At 43.1% G+C, this 15,452-nt stretch overlaps 1 protein-coding gene and 1 long non-coding RNA gene across 4 annotated transcripts in view; one reads left to right on the top strand and one right to left on the bottom strand.

The window, feature by feature from the left end:
* Window positions 1-15,452, bottom strand: part of SPAG17 (sperm associated antigen 17) — a 274,935-nt gene that overhangs the window by 213,658 nt on the left and 45,825 nt on the right. Inside the window, exon 1 of one of the 3 annotated variants that reach the window (XM_051857352.2) lies at window positions 1,457-1,572. The exons of the other annotated variants lie outside the window; for them this stretch is intronic. Within the exon in view, the coding sequence (XP_051713312.2) occupies window positions 1,457-1,459 (3 nt within the window). The 5' untranslated portion in view covers window positions 1,460-1,572. Of the gene's footprint in view, window positions 1-1,456; window positions 1,573-15,452 lie in introns of those variants that run through there. 3 annotated transcript variants of the gene reach the window in all.
* The window catches only part of LOC103350083 (uncharacterized), an 87,536-nt gene continuing 73,749 nt past the window's right edge, over window positions 1,666-15,452 (top strand). Inside the window, exon 1 of the long non-coding RNA XR_007923898.2 lies at window positions 1,666-1,929. This is a non-coding gene — a long non-coding RNA (uncharacterized lncRNA). The remainder of the gene's footprint in view (window positions 1,930-15,452) is intronic.

The following is a 15,452-nucleotide window of genomic DNA, read 5'->3' as shown; positions in this document are numbered from 1 at the left end:
TATGCATGATAAACCCTCAATAAAATTATTTCTCTCTCTTTTTTTGACAGGCAGAGTGGACAGTGAGAGAGAGAGACAGAGAGAAAGGTCTTCCTTTGTCATTGGTTCACCCTCCAATGGCCGCCGTGGCGGGCGCGCTGCAGCCGGCGCATCACGCTGATCCAAAGGCAGGAGCCAGGTGCTTCTCCTGGTCTCCCATGGGGTGCAGGGCCCAAGCACTTGGGCCATCCTCCACTGCACTCCCAGGCCACAGCAGAGAGCTGGTCTGGAAGAGGGGCAACCGGGACAGAATCCGGCGCCCCGAGGGGGACTAGAACCCAGTGTGCTGGCGCCGCAGGCGGAGGATTAGCCTATTGAGCCACGGCGCTGTCCAATAAAGTTATTTCTTACAGTTAGCCATATAGCCAGGAAAGAATTCAAATTTTATTTATTTATTTAATTTATTTTGAAAGGCTGAGAGAGAGAGAGAGAGAGAGAGAGAGAGAGAAAGGGCAAGGGGGAATTTCTCCTATCCATTGGTTCACTCTCCAAATGCCTACAACGGTCAGGGTTGGACCAGGCCAGAGCCAGAAGCTGGGATCTCAGTCGAGGTCTCCCACATGGAATACTTGAGCCATCACCTGCTGCCTCCCAGAATGCACATTAGCATGAAGCTGGAGTCAGGAGTGGAGCTGGGACCAGCACCCAGGCACTCTGAAGTAGGACACAGGTTTCCCAAGTGACATCTTCACCACTGAGCCAAATGCCGACTCCCAGAATTGGACCTCTGAAAGGCCTTTCCTCCTAGGTTGGGAAGAGAACAGAGTGGAAGGGAATAGCAGCTGGGTCCATGAGCTAGCAACCCTCATTTATTATCAATCAGCTGGTGGTTTCCTGGCTGCTCCTTTCCCTCGCTCTATCCTGGGAGGAACACATCAAGAGGAACACATCAGAGGAAATCAGAGATAAGAAGAGAGAGTGTCAATTAAAGTGCGTTTTGGTCCTGTGCTCTGTGTCATGGGAAAGGCTGTCAGAAAGAGAAAGGCCGGCATTCTGAATTTCTTCTACAGGGGGGCTGGAGGAACTCTATGGCGAGCCCCCCTTCCAGCTCCTCTGCTCTCTGCTGTCCTTGGTTCCTCCAGCTGCACTGTAGTCATTGCTCTACCTGCTCTTTCGCGTGTCTAGTCCGCCCAATTCACATTCTTTACGTAATGAATAATTTCCAATGAGGCGTAATCGGAGAAGCAGCTGGAAGGAGGAGGGCAGCGGTGAGAGGCCGCGGAGAGAAACGGAAAACAGAGGAAAGGAAAAGAACAGCAGTGACTGAGACATATTTTTCTCACTTTGAGGAAAAGAAAATAATCAAGCAAAAAATTAAACTGTCTATACCTAAAGCTAAAGGTGGCTCATGACGCAGTCTGTGTATAGATCCTTCTATTTGCCTAATGCAAGTGGAACGTTGTGAAAGGGCACCCACCATGCCTGGTGAGCTGTTCAGAAGGATGATAAATACCCAGAGCAGGTGACTCCTCGATCGTTTTCAGCTGCCCATAATTAAACTGGGATCCATCTCTCCACTGTGTCATGGCTGTAAAACAATTCCAGTCATTGGACCCCTTACATCTGTGCTGAAATGAAATAATATTTGGCAGTAACAACGAGTCACTGAAACTAAATAAACAAGCCCTTTCAAGACTACATAAAAGTTGGTAACATAATAACATTTGACAGGGATTAAGACCTCTTTGGGGGCTGTAAGGGAGTTTCAGAAGCAGCAATAACAAATACGTGGAAGGTAGAAAGGACCTATGGGATAACAGACTTGTACAATTGGAAGCGGAATGAATTTCCCGCGGGAGATGTGCTGTTTGAATATCTCATATGTACGGCACACGTCGGAGAGCACAGAGCACTGCAGAAGTGTTTGCTGGCGCTTGCTTGGCAAAGAAGGTAAAAGCAAAGCTTCCTTCTTGTTAAGGGGTGTTTTTGTTTTGTGTACCTTAGACAAAAATAAGAATGGTGTCTTGAGAGATATTTATTGTTTGGCTTGCAGGTGCATGTTTTGAAATGTTTAGCGCTAAAAGGACAAAGCCCTAGGAGTAATGTTTAATGTTCAAATACTTGTTACTCAGACTAGTTTCACCCTTATCCAGTGCCGCAACTCCACATAGCTGAACTTTTGTTCTGAGACCTAGTGGTGACCTGAGAGCCTGGACCCTCAGTCCTGAAAGCTCCATCTGTCTCTCGTCCCTTGGTCCGAGCACATACCTTAGAAACTACTTGGAATGACAGCTACCTCCTTTTTCCAGCTTCTTCGTTAAAGCTTAAATCATTGTCTTTTTTTAAAAAGATTTATTTTATTTATTTGAAAAACAGAGTTACAGAAAGGTAGAAACAGAGACTGTTTTCCATCTGCTGGTTCACTCCCCAGCTGGCCACAATGGCCGGAGCTGCACCGATCCGAAGCCAGGAACCAGGAGCTTCCTCCAGGTCTCCCATGTGGGTGCAGGCTCCCAAGGATTTGGGCCATCTTCTACTGCTTTCCCAGGCCTTAGCAGAGAGCTGGATTGGAAGAGAAGCAGCCAGGACTAGAACTGGCACCTGTATGGGATGCTGGCGCTTCTTGCCAGAGCATTAACCCGCTGCGCCACAGCATTGGCTCTAGCTTAAATCATTTTCCTAAAATCCTGTCTTCAGTCTGAGACCCATAAGACTCAGCTGTCAACCTACCTTATGTTGCCTGCTTAGCTATCTGAATGTGGCTGGTCCCTGAACTTCCTGCTTTACAACACTAGAGCATTAGTACATCCTTTGCCATTTGTTCTGGATACCGTGTTCAACTTCCCAGACCTTCCTGGGGGGTTGGACTGTTTTTCCAGGTATTTATTCCTGAATATGCCAGTCTCTTTGGCCTCAACCCTTCTGCCTGGACAAGGTTTTATTTCCCTCTCTCAACTCACAGAACCTGGCCTCAACACTCAACTCCCAACAACACCTGCGGTGTGGCATATGCAGGAAACGGGAGTGGCTAGGGGTGCAGGAATCGCCTGCAGTGAGGCTGATACTGGAGGGAGGCAACCAGGGGTGGGACCACTAGCAGCTTGAACAGCATACTAACAGAATTTGGATTTTACCTTGGCAGTGATGGGGAGACAGTGTTTCAGGTAGAAGCCAGGCATGATCAGATGTAGAAAGATCTCCCTGTGGGTTGAGGTGTTTCCCTTATTTCAGCATTTGCTGCTATCCAGCATTACAACCCTAGACTTTCTTAGGTGCCTTGGTGGCCCTCGGCAAACCTCAGACCCCTCGGATGTGTACTACAGAGCGAGGCTCTGTGCGTTCAGGCCGGCCTGGACTGCAGTTTGGGCTGGGCACGCGGAGGCGCCTACGTTCAGCAGAGCTCATCCAACTTGGCCAGAGGCTGTAGGACAAAGACGGTGGGCACCTCTGGGCGGCCAGGCTGTACCGGCTGCCTTGAGCAGCAGGGCAAGGAGCAAAGCAGGAGTATTTCCTAGCCCTTTCCCGTCACTGTTGCTTTGACAGCAATGTTATCTGGCAAATCTAAAACACAAAACATTTAAGTATTAAAAAAAAAAAAAACGAAAGAAGGGATTGAAGGATGAACATGGAGGTGAAGGACAACAGAAGAAGGGGTGAAAAGGAGCAGTGCCATGGAGGAGCTGTGGGCGGGTGGGGAGGGGCCTGGGTATGGCTGCAGAGCTCATAGCTGGGGCGGGGACCCCTTATCTGGCCCTTGAGCAGCATGTGGACATAGGGCTCAGAAGCACATGTGTTCCTTGACACTCCTGAAGAGACCCCCGAACCCTACACTGGGGCTGCGGTCTGGAACAGGCGTGTTTAATGAGCTCTCAGGGTGATTTTGGGGCCTACCGCTTCAGGATCCCCAGTGCAAGGAGGTGAGAAGAGGTTGGGAAGGGGAGGAGTTCACAGCACCAGGCTTCATGCAGTAACCCCTCCCCGACTTCCTTGCGCATGTCTTTCCTCTGTAGACACTGTGAGCATGTGCAGGGCCCAGATGATACTTATTCTTTCTGTGTCCCTCCCAGCATCTAAAACCTAAGTGCAAACTACCTAAAGCAGCTATTTCCTATGCTGAGTTTTGACAATAGCAGGTCCCGCCCATTATCTCAAAGAGTCTAAAAATACAATTACATAATCATTTCTTCTTAATGAAGTCCATACTCACAAAACATAGCCAATAAAAAATATGATTAAATGTTCAATCTTACCATTTTCTTGCTTATCAAATTGGCTAGGATAAAAAAGATGTTTATGAGGGTGTGGTTAGAGTGAATCTGTTAGAAAGAATGCAAAAGGCACCAACTGTCCCTGATGCACTTTGACGATATATGTCAAGACCTAGAAAAAGATTTATACACTCCAACCTAGTAATTTCACTTCATGACATTTTTCATAAGGGAATAAACAAGGTCATAACTATTGGTAAGCAGTCTAAATATAACAAAAAAGGGGAGTGGTTAAACACATAAGGAATACAAAAATGCTTTCTATTATATATGCATTGGAGGTGGACTTAGAAAAATGCTAATATGTGAAAGGGACATGGTATAAAGCACACATAGTTCCTGTCTTCTAATGCCCTTTGAGTGGTAGAATATTCCATGGATACTTTTTAACTACCTGCCTACTACTGGGCTGTGATTGCTCAATGTTTTCAGAACTGTCTATAACTAACACGCATTGTGATCATAGTAAAACAGGTAACAGATCGGATGCACAATTCAAATGCTGAAAAGGAATGCCTGATCATACCAGCCTCCCACAGAACTCTCTCCACACAGATTCTAGTATTGCTCCCTATCACCTTTCTCCCCGCTCAGGATCCCTCACTGTATGGAAAGGATAAACTCTAAAGTCTTTAGCAGGGCATCCTAGGGCCGTTTCTGACCCAACCTCAACCCACGTGTCCAGCCTCGCCCCTAGCTACTCCTTCCACCTTCCTTCCTTACACACCATGGAGAGCCACCACTTTGAATTTCCTGGTCATACTGTGTCTTCTTGTGTCTGCGTGACTGGGTGGGCTGATTCTTTGGCCCAGAACTCTTCTCCTCTTTCATTGTTTCATAAACTCCCCAATTCAGCTTTCACACCATTTTCTTAAAACCTTTCCATTGAAACCTCAGAAAAAATTAAGCGTTTCTCTGTGCATTCAGTGCAAGTTTTAAAACTTCTCTGTTAGGGCCAGTGCTGTGATGTAGTGGGTAAAGTCATTGCCTGTGATGCCAGCATCTCATATGGGTGTCAGTTTGAGTCCTGACTGCTCCACTTCCAATCCAGCTCCCTGCCATTGCACCTGGGAAAGCAGTGGAGGATGGCCCAAATGTTTGGGAGGCCCTGCACCCATGTGGGAGACCCAGAAGTAGGTTCTGGCTCCTGGCTTCGGGAAGTCACTATTATCAGGTTAAAGCTGATGTGAACTCCTTCACTGAAGGGACTATGTTTTGAAGAAAATTGAACCTTGGATTTGGAGTCAGCCTGACTGCATTCCAACGTGAGGCTCTACCACTGTTAGGTAGTGGGCAAGTCATTTAACTGCTTTGAGTCTCTGCATTTGCTGCTTGAGAACAGAAAGACATAAGTCTGCCTCCCCAAGTTACTGCTAGGACCAATATTTGGCACTGTTTGTAAAAGTATTTTTGTACTCAACAAACATCTTCCAAATATGAGTTGCTATTACTGTTGTTATTATAGTCTTTTACAGGTCTCACTCAACAAAGAACATTGCCTGTTTGGGAAAATGTCATATTCCAGAAAATATGATGACTTGATTGAATGAATATGGGAGAAATTTAGTTTCTCCCATACTTAGTTTATTCACAGAGGATGAAGCAGAAATTGCATCCAGTGACTTGCATCACTACTCCTCGCCATGGGCCTTACTAAACCCCTTCCCCACCTCCCTGGACACATGCGCATCCCCTCAGGATCCAGCCTTTATCTCTGATAAAGAAATGCATGCTGAAAGGATATAATGGGCTCACATTCCGAAAATGCAGTTTCATTTCATTTAAACCAAGGTTTTATGGATACTGTGCCTGAACTCAACAGGCGGGTGCGGGGACTAGTTTTGGACAGGCAGAGCTTCCAGCACCTCTTAAATCACATCACACGGCAGTTGCCTGCTCCACCTACACACAGGGCGGGCCTGAATTCATAAGACCGGTCGCTAGCGCAGGCCGAGACTGAAAACTCTTTTCCCATCTGATGACTAATGCTGTCTCTGCTTTCAGAAAGGCAAAGCTCCATATACAAACCCTACCAATGGGTTTTCCTTTCCTTGCTCCGAAGGGGTTGGGGGTGGTAATGTAGTGTGTGAGTGTGTGTGAGTGTGACTGTGTGTGTGTGTGTGTGTGTGCTCGTATTCCTCCAACGATTGAAGAATCCTGAAATGAACCTCTATGGGAAACCCCTGACAACGTCCTGTAGATGGTTTTGCATGGGAAATTGAAACAAGTTGGCAGGAAGAAGAATTCTGTCTGTATAATTCAAAGCAGATATTTTACTGAGGGAAAAAGCAAATCAGAAATTTGCTGTCAGTCCTTGAAATTTTATTAGTTACAAAAAAAGTCATATATTAGCCCCTTGCATTAAATCCAGATAGAATGTATCCCCCATCCCCCAGTGATATTCCTAAAACACATCTTTGAGCATGCAATACAAGTCTAGTTCCTCATGAAAGCTATAAGACTCAGGAGTGGCGGCCTGGGACTCTATCATGTGCTCTTAGATGCTGCTCTGCTTCTCAGCTCCAGAGATAAATGAAAAGATAACAATGAGACTTGAGAATAATTAAAATAGTTAATGCTCCTTCTGATACGGAGGATAATCTAATGAAAGATTTCCTGATGAGTAGATTCAGAGAGCCAGTGTTTTCCGTAGGAACTCTTGATAAAGGCTGGTGGTAAAGACAGTAGTTTGGGATTGTTTAGTACAGTGCAGGATGCTGTCAGGATACCATCGGCATTCTGTACATTTCAAACAGCATGAGCAGTATGAGCCAAGTAAATATGAAGCTGAAATATGAAATATGAACAATTTCATTTTTTCTGGGAAAGAATTTTTTGTACTGTGGCAGAATGAACGAATCAACCTCAACATTGCACGGTTGGTATTCTATGCTTCAAATCACTATTATGCAGTTTGCAGTTAAATATTTTTATGTATTTCTTGAAGCAATATAGAGATCTTATTTTAGTTAATTTATGTTATTTCATAAGCTTTGGGGGTTTGTTTCATGTTTGTGAAACAGACTTGATGGATATTAATAGATAAATATCCATCTGAAATTCATTCATTCAGATTAATATTGGTACTATACCTATAACAGGTATAGTACCTTTTCAGTAAATATAAATCAATTTCGGTACAATGGTCAATTTTCCCAGTCTGTAGCCACATTTAACTTGGTATGTCTCCTGCCTTCCTTTGTAAGCAAAGATTGAGGAAAGAGTTAGAATTTAAGAAATAGCACACTAAAAATATTAGAAGTGTGAAAATTGTTAGCATACTTCAATCTACCTTTACTTCCCCTCTATCCAAGGCCTTCTATATCTTTGTTGCATCTCTGACTGTTGTGGGAAGTGCTCTGCTTCTCTCTCTCTCTCATCTTTCCAATAGACACTGTCTGGGCACCAGTACCCTTTTGGCTGAAAGTTGTGAACTTAGATAAGTGAGGTCAGCCATGAGGCTCACTGATAACATGGGCTTAGATATGGAGAATTTACATCAGGCTTCCTACAAAGTATGAAAATGTCACAAACTAGCAGAAAACAAATAGATTGTTCACAAAGTTATCAACTATAAAACTCTTGAGGGCAGAGACTATGTGTAATTCCTTCTCATATCCGTTACCCCCAAACCAGAAACTGGGTAAGTTTCTGCTGAGTGAGGGAAGAGTTGAGAGTGTATCCACTTCAACCTCTAGTCCAGGCTTAGGTGAGAGGCTGAGAGGGTAAATGCAAAGAGAAGAAAAAATGGAATAGATTAGAGGCTTCTAGTACAGTGCTTCTTCAATCTTCTTTTGACCCGTATTTATAGCAAATACACACATATATATGTATATCTACATTTCTTTATTTTGATCACAAACCACGCATATACAGAGAGTTTAACTAAAATTTTTGTGAAATACTGGGTTGTCTCTCACAGTTTAAAAACTGTTGTAATCCTTATGGAACAGGTAAAAGAAAAACTGAACCAGGAAAAAAAAAAAACAACACAGGAACCAGGAAACTACTGCTGAATCACTATTGTTGAAATGGTCCATTCCTACCCTGGGCATCAATTTTCATTAGCACTTGACTAATGAGTTGATTCTTTCTGACAACTAGTCCCTCCACAATGCTTTCTGTACTTATCAGTGCTGAGCTAGGCAGGGAATAAGGACAAGGACAGTAAAGACACAGCTACCTTCTTGACACCTCTTAGCTATCTCTCAGACCTATCAGATTTAACCTATTTCCAACTCTACTTCTGAAATCCACCAGATTTTTCTTCCTTCTTTGCTCCCTGTGGAGAAGACTTCTTTGGATTTCTCCAGCCAGAACTGTGGGCTCATTCCTGGTCATTCTCCCTCACCCCTCACATCTCAAGTGGGGACAGTTTACCAGTTCATCCTCTAAAACAGGCTCAGAGTTCCCCCATCTCCATACAGTTACCCCAACTGCCCCTGCACAGGTCTCCCCACTTCCATGTTGGCCTCCTGTGTCCTTCTCAATTTATTCTATGTTGAACAATCAGAAAACATTCTTTAAAAAGAATGGGGGCTGGCATTGTGCTGTAGCGGGTAAAGCCAGCACCTGCAGTGCCTGCATCCCATACAGGTGCTGGTTTGAGTCCTGACTGCTCCACTTCTGATCCGGCTCTCTGCTATGGCCTGGGAAAGCTGTAGAAGATGGCCCAAGTTCTTGGGCCCCTGCACCTTCATGGGAGACCTGGAAGAAGCTCCTGGCTCCTGGCTTTGGATCTGCCCAGCTCTGGCTGTTGTGGCCATTTAGGGAGTGAACCAGTGGATGGAACATAAACTTCTCTGTAACTCTGCCTTTCAAATAAATAAATAAAATCTTTAAAAAAAAAAAGTGCCTGAAAGGAGGAGCAGTTTATGACACATTACAACACGAATGACTCTTGAAGACCTTACACAAACTGAAATAACCACTCACAAAAAAGACAAATAGTGTATGACCCCACCTATGTGATATATCTATGGTTGGCAAGTTCGTAGAATTTTAAGGTAGAAGTTACCGTTATTGGATACCAAGTTGTTTTGCAAGGTGAAAAAGTTGTGAAGATTGGTTGTAAAATAGTATGAAACAGTAGGAATCTATTTAACACTACTGAACTGTATGTGTCAACCTGGTTAAGATGGTAAATTTTATGTTACTCATTTGGTTTTTATCATGGAAGAACCCTGCTCATAGATGTGTTTCCAGTTCTTTCATGCTCCCTAAATTACAAAATTCCAACATTCACTGCGACTGAGAATATAAATTTTAAAAATAGCAATAACAGTAAACTTCAATGGACACTTGCCAGGTATAAGTTCTTTATATTTTATTTTCTCATTTGACCACCAATACAGCTTTATAGGGTATACACTATCATTAACCCTGACTCTGCAAGCAGAAAACTGGGGCTCGGCAGGGCTGTGACTTGTCTGAGCTTCCGCAACCCAGAAGCACTGGAAGCAGGATGCGATCCCAAGCTGTCTGCTTGGACGGCTGCATCTAACCGCTAGGTCTACATTTCACCAAATTGGTAGGGGGCTCCCTGGAAGTGACTGTAGCTCCCACAACCAGCCTAGCATTTCAGACAGGTCTCTCTTTCTGCCCACATGCTTATCTCTGGCAAATATGCATTAACTTCTCTCTTGTTTCCCATTGTTCCCGTTTTCCTCCCCCAAAGAAAAGACTCAGTCACCTCAATCCATTAAATTCTTCACCTTACAAATTAAAAAATTTCCATTGACCCAAACATTTGGGCAAAAGTCTCTCATCAAAGTAGCTCGAAAATAACAACTAATATCACTCGGTGCCTTTGTCATCTGAGCTATAGCATCACTGTTTTCAACTAAGTAGAGGGAAAGTAATAAGCCTACCATGCAGCCACTGAGAGATTAACTAATTGACAGTGCCTGCATTCAGGACACACGAAATCACAACCACCCCTTCCAGAGCATTGACTATTGGCCTGCAGCTTTTTGTAGAATAGAAGAAGCAGAAAGTTCTGGATCAACAAGTTAAGTAACCTCTCTGAAGTCCAGTTTCATTATTTGTTAGACTGGCAAGGCTGTTAAGAAGACTAGCTTAGCAAATATGCATGAAGCCCTCAGCACACAGACTTGCAGTAAACTAAGGGCTCAATAAATATTAACTGCTGTTACCACCATATAGAAATGTGGAGTGTTTCCAGTCTTAGAAATGTAGGACTGGCATGATACAGCCTTCCTGTCCCTTTCCCTACCATGTCTCCAATCACGGTGGGTATAGAATGGCCCCAGGCCCCACTGCAGAGCTGGAGCTGTGATGGTCACTCTTCATCAGCTGAACCTTGCGTTATTCTTGCAGCCAGTCCCTCACTGATGTCCATGTCCTTAGATTCCTGACCAGATTTCTGCCTCGCCCGCTGCCTGAGTGTCTGACGTTGGCAACCCTGTGCTTGTGTGTCACGGGGTTCCTGCGACTCAGTCTCAGGGTCCTGAGCACAGGACGCTGCACTTGCCCAGTGTCCACCCACACCCCTCCCGAGCTGCTCTCTGCCACATGGGCTTGGACAGTGGCTTATGCCCTAGGGCAGATAAAGAGGTGAGGCATGACCTGAATTTTTTTTTAATTCCTTTGCCTGAGTTACACTCTTCTTTGAAAAAAGACCTCCTGCTTTCTTATGGAAAAGGCAAACCTAGTTGCACCCTAGGATCTTAACTCCTGTAGAAAAGGGGCCCTGCCTTCCTGCCCCTCAGCCACTAGCCTAGACGTGACTTTGACTTTCTTGGCTGGGCCACTCTGGCTTGGTCCAGAACTATGGAGGCCAGAGGGTTGTTTAACGCATTAGACTGCTCTTCCTCCTAACTTAACAAAATTCACTCAGTTGCAGCTACTCAGACCCTCTGCTCTGCAACCATTTCCAGCACTGTAATTTCTCCTGGTCGTCCCTTCCTTGAGTGGGAAATGCTTCGAGAGCTCAGGTTTGGCACAATAACTCCTAGATTGTTTTTGTGGTCCCAGTGTAGTACCTCTTTGTTACAGCTTGATAGTCTTACACTTTTTCCAAGTCTCATTATTTTGCATTTATAAATATCAGGTTGTATTAATTGGTTCCAGCTTTTAAAAATGTTCCATCTGAGGTTCTTTTCTGCTGTTTTGATAGTGGTTTCTAAACCCGAGCGTCGGGGCCCTGATGTGGCCCTTGTTCCGTAGGCATCCCTGAAGGACTGATGTGCAACAGAAGAGAGACGCAGGCCCCGGGTCTCGCCGTGTTCTTTGAAGACTGTACTGGCTATAATAGCTTCAAAGAATTTCAACAAGTTCCTAAGACATGACCTTCGCTTTCCGAAAACCACGCTGACCGGGCTTGCCTTAATCAAGCTGTGCTTTTCTAAGCATCCTTTTACTTGATCTCCTGCAGCAGTTTTTAATACTTTCCCTACAAGTGAAGTTAAACTAACTGGCCTGTAATTTCCTGGTGTGTCCCTAAGCTCTGAGAAATAACGGCATTAGGTTGGCTACCTTCCAATTCTTCCAGAATTTTTTTGTTTTGTTTTAAAACTCAGGATTGAAAAGGCCAGAGAATGCTTCCTGCCTCCCTTCCCCTTCGTTTCTTCCACGACATACTGCTCTTTGTATTCCCAGTGGATCTGCCATTTTAATAACTTCAAACCTCTTAAATGTTTTCACATATTATTCGTTCCTATCTCTGAAGCATGAGTTTTCCATTTTTCATTTTGACAGGGGCCACCCCCCAAAAATAAGGACTTGCAATTCTGTGGAATAGACTGAATTTGAGGCACTGGTTAAAAAAAATGAGTTTCATACTAGAAATCCCAAAAAGGGCAGCAAACTAGATTACAGTTAACTCTATGTCGTGGATTTTTAAAAATAATTTTTTATTGATGTGAGATGAAAAAATTTCATGTATTCCATATATACAGATTTAAGAGCACAATGATACTTCCCACTCTTTCCTCCTTCCTGCCAATGCTCTATTGTCCTTACTTTCTTAGTTTCTTTTAATTTTTATAAAGACATACTTTCAATTTATTTTATAATCACAAGCTTAGCCCTCCACCGAATAAAGAATTCAACTAGTAGTAAGCAGAAAAACCACCGTTCCTCTAGAGTAAAGACAAGGGCTGTAAACACTATGAACATGTGTTGGGAAAGACATGAGAAATATGTCCACACACCCAGGAAATAGGAGCCAAAATATGGCACCATTATATTTGAGCATATTAACCCAATGCACTCACACACTCTTTAAAATATACTTGCATCCTGTATCTTTTTAAACTGCATTTGCCCCAGCATTCAAACCTATTATCAGAAATTTTTTTTAAAGTTAATGAACTCTCCATTGCAAAAGAAAGGTCCATAGAAATACTTTAACTAAGATATACTGGTAAAAATAAGTTCTTACTTTTTTTTCACTGATAGGAATAAAGAGAAAAATTAAAAATTATTTGCATGCATAGGGTCATCCTATCATATAATCTTTTATCTACATTCTTGATTTTACAGAAATTTGTATAATTATATTTTTGAAATAACTGAGCCACCAAGGAGGGCACAGAAACTTTTATTCTACATAGACAATTTTTTTTGTTTCAGTAGGTTTTCTTTTTGTTCTTCAACAATTTATTTATGTATTTGAAAGGCAGAGTCACACAGAGAGGGGGAAAGGGGAAGACAGATCTTCTATCTGCTGGGTCACTCTCCAAATGGCCATAAAGGCCAGGGCTGTAAGAGGCTGAAGCTAGGAGCTTGGAACTCCATCTGTGTCTCCCACATGAGTGGCAGGAGCCCAAGGACATGTCCACCTTCCGCTGCTTTCCCAGGCACATTAGCGGGGAGCTGAATCCGAAGTGGAGAGCTGAGACTCCAAGTGGTGCTCTGATGAGGGCTGCAGGCATCACAAGCAGCAGTGCCATGATGTCTGTGTGCAGGTTTTTTGTGTTTGTGGTGACCTTATTTGTCTTTTTTCCAAATAAGTCGCAGAAAGGCAAGACAGGCACACAAACCAAGACCCCATGTAGATGGAGGCTCATTTTAAGGCAGGGAGGTATGGTGATCACCACCATGAAATTCAGAGAAATGTGAACAGGAATCTAAAAACTTCTAAGATGGTTGACTCTGATTTCCATTAAGAATGATAAACAGAACTCTGCCCAACTGGGAGGTTTTTCCTCCTAATTTATCAAATGTGGAGTGTGAATTTCACTTACTATGTTTCAGATTTAATCTCAGTAGGAGAATCTCTGTATTATGGTACCCATAGACTCTCTCATCAGGAACATTTGAGTTGGTTAATGAACATTAGTATTTTCCATTTTAATTTGGTTAACACTGAGTATATTTGCAAAAGACAGATTAGATTTTCTATGTAGGCCATTAAGCATAGACACATAGAAAACTATGTTTGCCTATTTAGTAAGTAAATTTAAGTTCAGGAATTAATATAAAACATAATTTTTCCTGTGCTTGAAATGCTTTTTCATTGATTTCCACCTTTAGTGTTTTAAAACTGTAATTAACTAAAATACAGACAGGATTTACCTTTCCTATTTAGTGTATGTTACATCACATAAGTACAAATGCAGTATGCATTCAATCTCCTCACCTTCTTATGCCTGGTTTTCAGCTGCTCTCTTGTCTCAGGATGCATTCTCCCACATACAAATTTCAATACCTTCCCACTGGGACTGGTATTTGGTGTAGTGGTGAAGATACCTGTAGCCACTATCAGAGTACCCGGGTTTGAGTCCTAGTTTGACCTGCAATTTGACCTTCCTGCTAATGCATGCTCTGGGCTGGCTCAAGTATTTCAATCCCTGTCACTCACATGAAAAATTTTGATTGAGTTCCTGGATCCGGATTTCAGCCAGGCCCAATCTGGCTGTTGAGGGCAATTGGGTAGTGAACTAGTAGATGGGAGATTCTCTCTCTCTCTCTCTCTGCTTCTCAAAAAAAAAAAAAAAAAAAAAAAAAAAAAGAAGCATAAAAAAAACCAGATCCATCCATCTTTGCGATCAGTGAAAGAGTATCAGGTCTGTGGTAAAGTGGAAAAACTTGAGGCTATGCATTTAACTGTGGCTAAGTTCAAGTTCTTTGACTTTCTAGTTAGCTGACTTCCTAGTTTCTTTATGTCTCCATTTCCCTACATATAAAATAGGGCTATTCATATCTCCTTTTAGAATTATGATGTAAGTTAATTGGGATTATATATATATATAATATGTATTATTATATATTAAATATATATAAAGTATTATATTAAAGATTATATATATTAAAGGTTTTATTTACCTATTTGAGAGGTAGAGCCATAGACAGAGAGAAGGAGAGATAGAGGGAAAGGTCTCCCATCAGCTGGTTTACTCCCCAAATGGCTGCAACGGCCAGAGCTGGGCCGATCCAAAGCCAGGAGCCAGGAACTTCCTCTGGGTCTCCTATGCAGGTGCAGGGGTCCAAGCACTTGGGCCATCTACTACTGCTTTCCCAGGCCAACGCAGAGAACTGGATTGGAAGGGAGCAGCTGGAACTCGAACCAGTGCCCATATGGGATGCTGGCACCGCAGGTGGAGGCTTAGCCTACTATGCCACAGTGTCGGCCCTGGGATAATATATTTAAAAGATTAAAACTGTCAGGTCCCCTTCCTATCCCTCCATATGCCACCTTCGTCACAAAACCTTCTCTACCTCCCACTCCTCCCTTCCCACCCCACCTGATGATAATTTCATTTACCTTTGCATTCCTGTAACAATCCATTTGGCTCTTAAGGACTTCAGTTTTCTGCGTGGTTATTCATTCAACAGATATTCATTGAATATTTACTATGTGTCAGGCTTATGCACATCTAATATATTTTCATTTGTTTCTCTTCTAATTAGTTCTTGAGCTAATTGAGGTTAGAGTCTTTGTTGTAATACTCATATTCCCTTTTCCCTCTCCATTGCCTTGACAGCGCTTGGCACTAGTGCTGGAACAGGAATGCACTTGTTGATATTTGGTGAAACTGGCCAATATTAGGTAGTAATGCAGGCAATATCTGTATAATCATTTTCTTATGTGTCTACATCCTCAAATAGTATTAGATGCTGGAAATGGTGAGTGCACAGGCTCATCCTCATTCTCATTATTAATAATAAAGTAATAACTGCAGCTGGCATTGTGGTGCAGTGGGTTAAGCCACCACCTGCAGTGCCAGTATCCCATATGAG

The sequence above is a fragment of the Oryctolagus cuniculus genome, chromosome 7 (assembly GCF_964237555.1).
Source record: "Oryctolagus cuniculus chromosome 7, mOryCun1.1, whole genome shotgun sequence".
Taxonomy (NCBI): Eukaryota; Metazoa; Chordata; class Mammalia; order Lagomorpha; family Leporidae; genus Oryctolagus; species Oryctolagus cuniculus.
Note: the sequence above shows the minus strand (reverse complement) of the source record. Positions and strands in the feature narration are given on the sequence as shown.